The sequence below is a fragment of the Serinus canaria genome, chromosome 2, assembly GCF_022539315.1.
Source record: "Serinus canaria isolate serCan28SL12 chromosome 2, serCan2020, whole genome shotgun sequence".
NCBI lineage: Eukaryota > Metazoa > Chordata > Aves > Passeriformes > Fringillidae > Serinus > Serinus canaria.
This window is the reverse complement of record NC_066315.1, coordinates 99,364,322-99,372,489: the sequence shown is the minus strand read 5'-3', so window position 1 is coordinate 99,372,489 and position 8,168 is coordinate 99,364,322. Positions and strand designations below refer to the sequence as shown.

General features: G+C 46.0%; 1 protein-coding gene across 2 annotated transcripts; it reads left to right on the top strand.

Moving 5' to 3' along the window:
- Positions 1 to 257: 257 nt before the first annotated feature.
- Positions 258 to 8,168, top strand: TUBB6 (tubulin beta 6 class V). Of its 2 annotated transcripts, XM_009101954.3 has the most exons (4): positions 258 to 403; positions 949 to 1,057; positions 2,160 to 2,270; positions 6,602 to 8,168. In XM_009101954.3, exons 1-4 carry the CDS (start codon positions 347 to 349, stop codon positions 7,663 to 7,665), a joined length of 1,341 nt encoding a protein of 446 aa, XP_009100202.1. In that variant the 5' UTR covers positions 258 to 346; the 3' UTR covers positions 7,666 to 8,168. The 2 variants fall into 2 exon arrangements, with proteins under 2 accessions (XP_009100202.1, XP_050826437.1); XM_050970480.1 differs by lacking the exons at positions 258 to 403; positions 2,160 to 2,270.

Here is an 8,168-nt window from a genome sequence, read left to right as displayed (position 1 = left end):
GAGCCGGAGAAGGCGGCGATGTCCGGCAGCCGCACGGGGCTGAGGATGCCGCAGCCACGTTTGCTGGCCTGGCTTTGGGGCGAGCAGCAGACCAGGGACGGGAGCTGCCCCCCGGGGCAGGAGGACCCCCCGGGACCCCACTGCCGGCGGGGACAATGCGAGGGCCGGTGTCACACAGCGGGCGGCGTCGCGCCCCTGTGCCGAGGGCGGTGCCGGGCGGGGGCGGCCGCCGGGCGGGCGGGGGTGGTGCGGGAGCCCATAAAGCACCGCCCGGTGGGACGGCGCCGTGCACAGCCGGGCTGGGCGGCGGGACAGAGGGCGCACGGCGGGGCGAGCGGCTGCAGCCATGAGGGAGATCGTGCACATCCAGGCTGGACAGTGCGGAAACCAGATCGGGACCAAGGTGAGTGTGAAGGGGAACCGCCGCTTGCGGAGCCTCTGAGCGCACGGGGGACGCGCCCGGTGGTTCCCCGGGGCTGCTGGAACCCCCGGGGCTGCTGCACACCGGGGGCTGGGCTGGGCTGGGCCGTGCCAGCCGTCCCCGCTCCCATCGCCCGTGCTTCGATGGCGGCGCCGAGCGGCGCCTGGCGCGCCTGGGGCACCGCGCATCGCTCCGCTCCCCGTGACCATAAAAGGCCTTGGGAAGCACCGAAACCAGACGGGACAGCTTTTAAAAAATTGTTTTTAAAACTATTTTTCTGTTTGAGCCGGCCAGGCCGCGGTAGAGGAGCGGGGGAGGGCGGCAGAGCCCGGGCGGCCCCTGGGCGCGGAGCCGGCGCCGCCCGTTGGGTTTGAATCCCGGTGCCCGCCCGGCTCCCGCTGCCGCGCGGGCTGGGAGGGGCGGCGGGCACGCCAGGAATCCGGCAGCTGCCGCTGCACCGCCGCCGCCCCCGGCCCCGGCGCTGGGCAGGGAAGTTCCCAACCCACTTCTCGCTTTTCCTCCCGTAGTTTTGGGAAGTGATAAGTGATGAGCATGGCATTGACCCAGCCGGAGGCTATGTCGGTGACTCAGCGCTGCAGCTGGAAAGGATCAATGTCTACTACAATGAATCATCTTGTAAGTGTGGGATGGGGACCGGGAGGGGTGCGGGACGACAGGGGGCTCCGTGGGAAGGGGCACACGAATCAGAAGACGACGGGCTCATAAAGTCGTATTGCACATCTGGCCACACTCCTCTCATGCCACCAGCCGCCCAGCTGAACAGAAATATTATCTACTTTCTTACAAACTATTAAGATGGCTGGGTGCTATCTCCCCAGACACAGAAGTGGCACAAGGGGCTGTCCTTAGGGTCCGGAGGTGGTGGTTTGTTTATTATTTAACATTACAGAAGGAGTTTGTTCTTCAAATGTGTGATTACTTCACCAAATGCATTTCTTCAATTACTCCAAATTAAACTGTTGGTTACATAAGCCCACATGTATAGTACTCTCTCTTTAATTTTCATGAATGAGAGGGTTGGGCCACAGGTAATAGAGAACTGTTTCATTAATGAGATGGCAAAAGGCATCCAAGTCCTCAGAGACCTCTGCTGTTGAAAGGTGTTAACAGTGTAGAATGGGGATCTGGAGTCCTTTGGTCTGTGGACATGAACCTGCAAGTGTGAATGTTTCATCTTTTGTCCAGCTGGGGTTAATTCATAATATTTACCTGAGTTTCCTTGAACAAATTCAACTTGACTCAGATTGATTGTTTTGTGCTTTGTGGTAGATGTGCTGACTACTACTGTTTGCAATGTACACCAAGTAGCTCTTTCAGTGGAGGAGAATCCTTCAAACACAAAAGCTTGTGGATAACTTGAACATAAGCACTTTACTCACCCTGATATTTACAGAAAAGATTACCTACTTTCTTAAAAAGAACAAGTAAACCATTTTTTCTAATCAGAAACTCCCTAATACCTCTTGCTAATAAAGCGCTTACAAAAGGGAAAATTTGTAGAGTCCAAGTTATGTCGGGCCTGTTTTCCAAGCTGAATTGATTTATTTCTATGGAGGTGGGTTTTTCACCACTATGCCTTTCTGTATAGGAAGTACTTACATATGTATGAACTATGTGTTAGACTAACAATATGAGATGTAATATATTTGTGCATTAAAAGCTATAACTGTGCTAGCTTATTTCTGAACACTAAGGGCATGCTTACTTTGTGTTGTAGCCCACAAATTTGTACCAAGAGCAGTCTTGCTGGACTTGGAGCCAGGAACCATGGATAGTGTGCGCTCTGGTCTCTTTGGTCAGCTCTTCCGGCCCGATAATTTCATCTTTGGTATGTGGATGTTTCTCTGTAAAAAACTGACTTCTACAACAACTGTTTGATTGCCAAGTGAATGGTCAAAAAGCATTCAATCTCCCTGTTCCAAAGGGATCCTTCTGAGAAATCCTAATAGCTAACAGTGGGATTGCAATTATTATGTAAGCCAGTCAAAGCATCCTGTTAAGTGAAAAAGTCATTCTTTTGTTGATCATTCCTTCAGTTAGCAAACTGCTGGAAGTTTCCGATAGTATTCAAAGTACATTTGCTTTCTACATATATGAACACCAGAGAAATCCTGAGGCCAATTCTTCAAAACAAAATGCACAGAAATTCAGCAGAAAATGGAGGGAGGAGGGAAAAAACCTCAACCACAAACCAACCAGACTACCCTTCACTTAAATTCACATTAAATGCTTGAGTACAGAATTGTTTTTAGGCTGTGTAATTAAACTTTTTCAGTATATCCTTGCAGTGTAGTAACAGTGGAAGAAGATAATCTGCAATATAGAAAACACAGATGTAGCCAGTTACTGGCTTAGTTTCTAGCATAATGAGGAACAGTCTGAAAATATGTGGGGACGTTCTGGCTTTGCAGTGTTCTTGCCGAGAGTTGTTTTTACTTTTACTGCTTTACTTTAGACTTCCACAGCACTTAGCATCCAAGCTTAAAGATGCACATTACCCTTTCAGAGCATCCTTATGAAGCACAGAAGCATTGTCAGTGCCTTTGCACTAAAGCAGGAACAGCATGTGGAAGTTAAGTGAGCCACTTGCTGAAACGGGAAGTCTGAATGAAAGCTACCATGAGAACTTTCATGTCCTTTTGGTTTCCAAGTCTGCACTAGCCACAAACACATTTCCTACTGACAAGGCAAGCTTGGGCTGGAACTCAGTTTGGTACGTTGTGTTAACATAAGGAAGGAACAATGCCAGGGACAGACAGAGGAAAGATAAACATAATTTGGACGGTATAAAACAGACTTAAATCTGGGTTGTTGGGTTGGAGAGGGGAGTGAAAAAGCCATACAGAGTTCCTTTAAGTCTTTGACTTAAAACTTTTAGGTTTTCCATGTTGTTCTCCTGTAAACTCCATGGCAGTGATGGTAAGGGTCTCTTCCAAAGGAGCTGTAAATTACAACATGTAACTTAAGGAGTAAGCTTAGGGAGAAAAGCCATAGATATAGGCAACTTTATGAAGTCTGTTTCTGTGTTCAGGTTTTTCCTTTCATTCCCTTTCACCTGCACGAACCACACAAGCTCTCTGAAAGTGAATTCACCTGACCTATGGAAATACCTGAACTGGAGCTTTACAGTTTGGCACAACACCCGTAAAAACAGAGCAAAATCAATTCAGAATGTCTTCAACAATAGCCCAGTTTGCTGTACTCCCTTCCTGCCAAGAGAACAATGAACCACCAGCATGTGATCGACTCGTATCTGTCAGAGGCCCCTGCCCTGTCAGGCACTGTCCTCCCAACCTGCTGAATAATGTAGAATGGCTGAGCGCTGAAGTAATGAACTTCTGTGTCAAAAGCCAACAAAGCATTTTGTTTTCTCTTTTAAAAATCTGGCCTGGGCCCACAAAGGATTTAGTGGCAGGAGCTGGCAGTCCCATACTTGTTTTAGCCCAGGCTGTATGGGCTCATTCTGATGGGGGTGTTTTCCACCTCTGCTTGTATAAACCTGCATGTGCCCACACCTCCACAGCAAGTAAGCGTGGACCATCTGTCAGGATTTCATGCAGGTGTATTGAGTATATGGTCACACACTCCAGATACAGGAATTTTATATCAAACCAGCAAGAAATTTGAGATGGACACAAAATAATCCTTATTCTTTAATGCCTGTGTTGACAAGGTAGTGATTTAAAAGGTGAAGAGCTGCAGGTGGAACAATCTTGCTGTATGAGACCGGTGGGCCTTCTGACTGCACACAATTGCCCACCAGGAGCTGTGTGAACTCTGATGTGTCTTCTCCTGTTAACCAGTTTGCATTTGTACATTTTTGCATTTGTCATTCTTTTCTTGTGTACACCCTTGGTAGATTTGCTACAGAGATACCATTCCAATTTAATTTGTATGGACTGATGGGGGCAACCAAAATACAGCTGTCCAGCAGTTAAAGGCAAGTTCTATAGCAGGCTGTTCACATCAGGCTCCTAAGTGTTAATGTGCTACTGAGCTATTTTACTAGGCTTATCTTACATTTTGAGCAGTGAAGAGAGTAGAGGAGTAAAAGAAGATTGTAGGAAACAAGTGCCATTTTAGGGATTAAAAACTAGACTGTTAGACAAATGGCTTCTCTGCATGTGCAGCTCAACCTGAACATGTGTGATAACCCTGCAGTGTGTTGTTGGAGGAAGAAATAGTGATAGAAGGACCTGGAGGTGCCAGGAGTACAGATAAGTTGTGGGATTGCTTCATGTAGATGGACATGGGCTTCCAGGATGGACAAAAGATTTGCCAGGTCCTGTGTTTTATGGGCACAGGCTCATTTTCCACCCAGAGAGTTTAGCCCCGGTGAAATTTGAACATTTCTAGGTGTTTGTGTTAGATTTTCAGAGGTCAGGTAGGTAGGCACCTGATAACTGGAGAGCATCCAGTAGAGTTTCACAGGGTCGTGATCAGGTATTTCCAGACTTGTGGCAGCCTTGTCAGGGCCTCCAGACTGCATTGTCATGGGGTGAGAAGGCTGGAGCTTCCAGGGCATGTTTACATGCTCTGTGTTGTGGTAGCCTTACAGTGCTGTAGAGCCAGTGGTTCTGGAAGTGTTAGATAACTGGGTGTAGAAGCAGAAAATCACCAGTGAAAATGCTGGAGACCCCAGGCATGTGGCTTAGTGGATGGAATGTAGTGTTGCCACAGGAGTAGCTCATAGTTGTCCTAAAATCAGAATTTATGTCCATTAGGAGATAAATGCCTTCTGCTTTTTGGAGTGATGTCTGCTTGTTTGTGTGCATCCTGATGTGCTTCCCTGTCTGTAGTAGGGGATCTGCTCAAGCAGGCTGCAGGTGTTACAAACATATTTCATTCTGGAAGGATGTTACTTCGTGCTTTGCCCAGCTGGACAGGAAGTGCTGAGCTCCCTAGGCTCAAAGAGAGAAAAATACAGCAACATACAGAACAATGCATTAAGTAACCAAATACACCATGAGGAAATCAGTGCAAAAAAATTCAGAAGTGTCTCAGCCAGCAGTTTCCCTGGTTCATATGTTTGGCATTGTCATGGTGCTGTGGGAATTGAAATGAGAAGTGGTACTAGGAAGGAAGGGGAAGGTCTTGGGGAACAGCACAGAATTTGCCAGCTCTAGAATTAATTCTGAAACCATTGCTCCGTCTGAATACCACTCCCAGGAGTACCCTAAGTGAGTTCACAATGTATGTGTATAGTAGACACTGTGAGGAACAGGACTAAAAAATTGATTGCCCAATTTAATCCTCCTCATTATCTAACCAATTTCAAAACAGTGACAATAGTAAATGATCCACACTGTTTATCTTATTTATAAACTGAGTGGCACATAAAACAAGGAGGGAAGCCTTGGGAAGAAAAGATTGGACTCATCACTTTTCTGAAATATCAGTAATCCAGTTGTCCAAGTAATTTTACATATCCTGAAGAATAGTGAGTTTGTAAGGAAATCAGTAAAACCTAAAAGGCACTTAACTTCTAAGTTTTTTGAATAATGTCCCTGAAGCTTCTGTTGATCACTATTTTCATTCAGGCTAGGTAACCATGAATTTAAAAAGCTATTTTTCCTGATATAACAAGTTAAATAGGATTTTGAAGCGCAGCTTTATTCTTGAATGACAGTGTTTTCCCTTTGACTCACAAGAACAGTCCAAGAACCTCTCACTTTGATTGAAAAATGTGTATCTGTGATTTAGCTTTGCATGCATCATGGTCCTTACAGGCAGAAAGCATTTAAATATCAAACAGTCATCTTGTGCCTACAGAATCATCAGGACTGGGAGTGTGTAAGTTTTCAGAACAAGGAGTTAAGGCTATCTTTGCATTTATGGAAGGTAAAATGACAAAAACAAAAAAAAAACACCCCAACAACAGCAACAAATAAAAGAAAAAAAAAACCAAACCAACCAAATGAAAACAAACAAACCAAAAACCTCATACACCCAAAGACATTAATGAAAACTGCCAGAGACTATATAAAAAATTTATGTTGATATTTACAGAGTTATTTTTAGGCAAAACTGAAGAGCACAGTTATCTACCTGATAGATTTATAGCAGCTTTTTTTACAGATGTAAGTCAATTTAGAGTGCAAATATGAAACCTTGCCAATAATTTTGTGTATTTTCTTTCCCTGTTGTATTTCACTGTAGGACAAACTGGTGCAGGAAACAACTGGGCCAAAGGACACTATACAGAAGGGGCAGAGCTGGTTGACTCTGTGCTTGACGTAGTAAGAAAAGAGAGCGAACACTGCGACTGCTTGCAAGGATTTCAGCTCACTCACTCCCTGGGAGGAGGGACAGGGTCTGGCATGGGAACCCTGCTCATCAGCAAGATCCGAGAGGAGTATCCAGACAGGATAATGAATACCTTCAGTGTCATGCCTTCTCCTAAGGTTTCTGACACAGTGGTGGAGCCCTACAACGCCACGCTTTCGGTCCACCAGCTGGTAGAAAACACGGATGAAACCTACTGCATCGACAATGAAGCTCTGTATGACATTTGCTTCCGCACCCTGAAGCTCACCACCCCCACCTATGGAGATTTAAACCACTTGGTCTCTGCCACCATGAGCGGGGTGACCACATCCCTGCGTTTTCCGGGCCAGCTCAACGCCGACCTGCGGAAGCTGGCGGTAAACATGGTCCCCTTCCCGCGCCTTCACTTTTTCATGCCGGGCTTTGCTCCTTTGACGGCGCGGGGCAGCCAGCAATACCGGGCGCTCACGGTGCCAGAGCTGACCCAGCAGATGTTCGACGCCAAAAACATGATGGCAGCCTGTGACCCGAGGCACGGCCGGTACTTGACGGTGGCCACCGTCTTCCGTGGCCCCATGTCCATGAAGGAGGTTGACGAGCAGATGTTGGCCATCCAGAACAAGAACAGCAGCTACTTCGTGGAGTGGATCCCCAACAACGTCAAGGTGGCGGTGTGTGACATACCTCCCCGTGGCCTCAAGATGGCCTCCACCTTCATTGGCAACAGCACTGCTATCCAGGAGCTCTTCAAAAGGATCTCGGAGCAGTTTTCTGCCATGTTCAGGAGAAAGGCCTTCCTCCACTGGTTCACGGGAGAGGGGATGGATGAAATGGAATTTACGGAAGCAGAAAGCAACATGAATGACCTGGTTTCAGAGTATCAGCAATACCAAGAAGCAACAGCAAATGATGGAGAGGAAGCGTTTGAAGATGATGAAGAAGAGATCAATGAATAAAAAATATTAGGTGGAAGATTTTGTAAATCCATACTTACGTTTAAAAAGTAATAAAAAAGGGAGCATGAATTTCAGGTGTTAGAAGGGCTCTCCAGAGTCCATTTGGATCGCTGAGGACACTCAGCATTGCTGGAAATTGGGCCATTTCGATTTATGAGACAAATGTAAGGCATTCAGTTAAGACTTTGGCCTAAGAGTCTGAATGTGGAGATTGCTGGTTTGGGATCTTTTTTCTTTAGGGTTGTCATCCCTAAAGCTGCAGAAGAGAAGATGTAAAATAGGCATGAAAATCTACAAATTAGAGCTTCACTATTTTCATCCAATTATGAGTAAGAAAATCTTGTGAGCTTGAAGTATTCTGTACCAAATGTACAAAACTAAACTGCCAGAAACAAAATTTATTCATAATAAAAGAAAATTTTTTTAGATATTCTGCACAGTAACTGTTAACAGTGATATTTGATTCCAGTCCTCTAAAAATAAAATAAATAGTACCGTCTCAA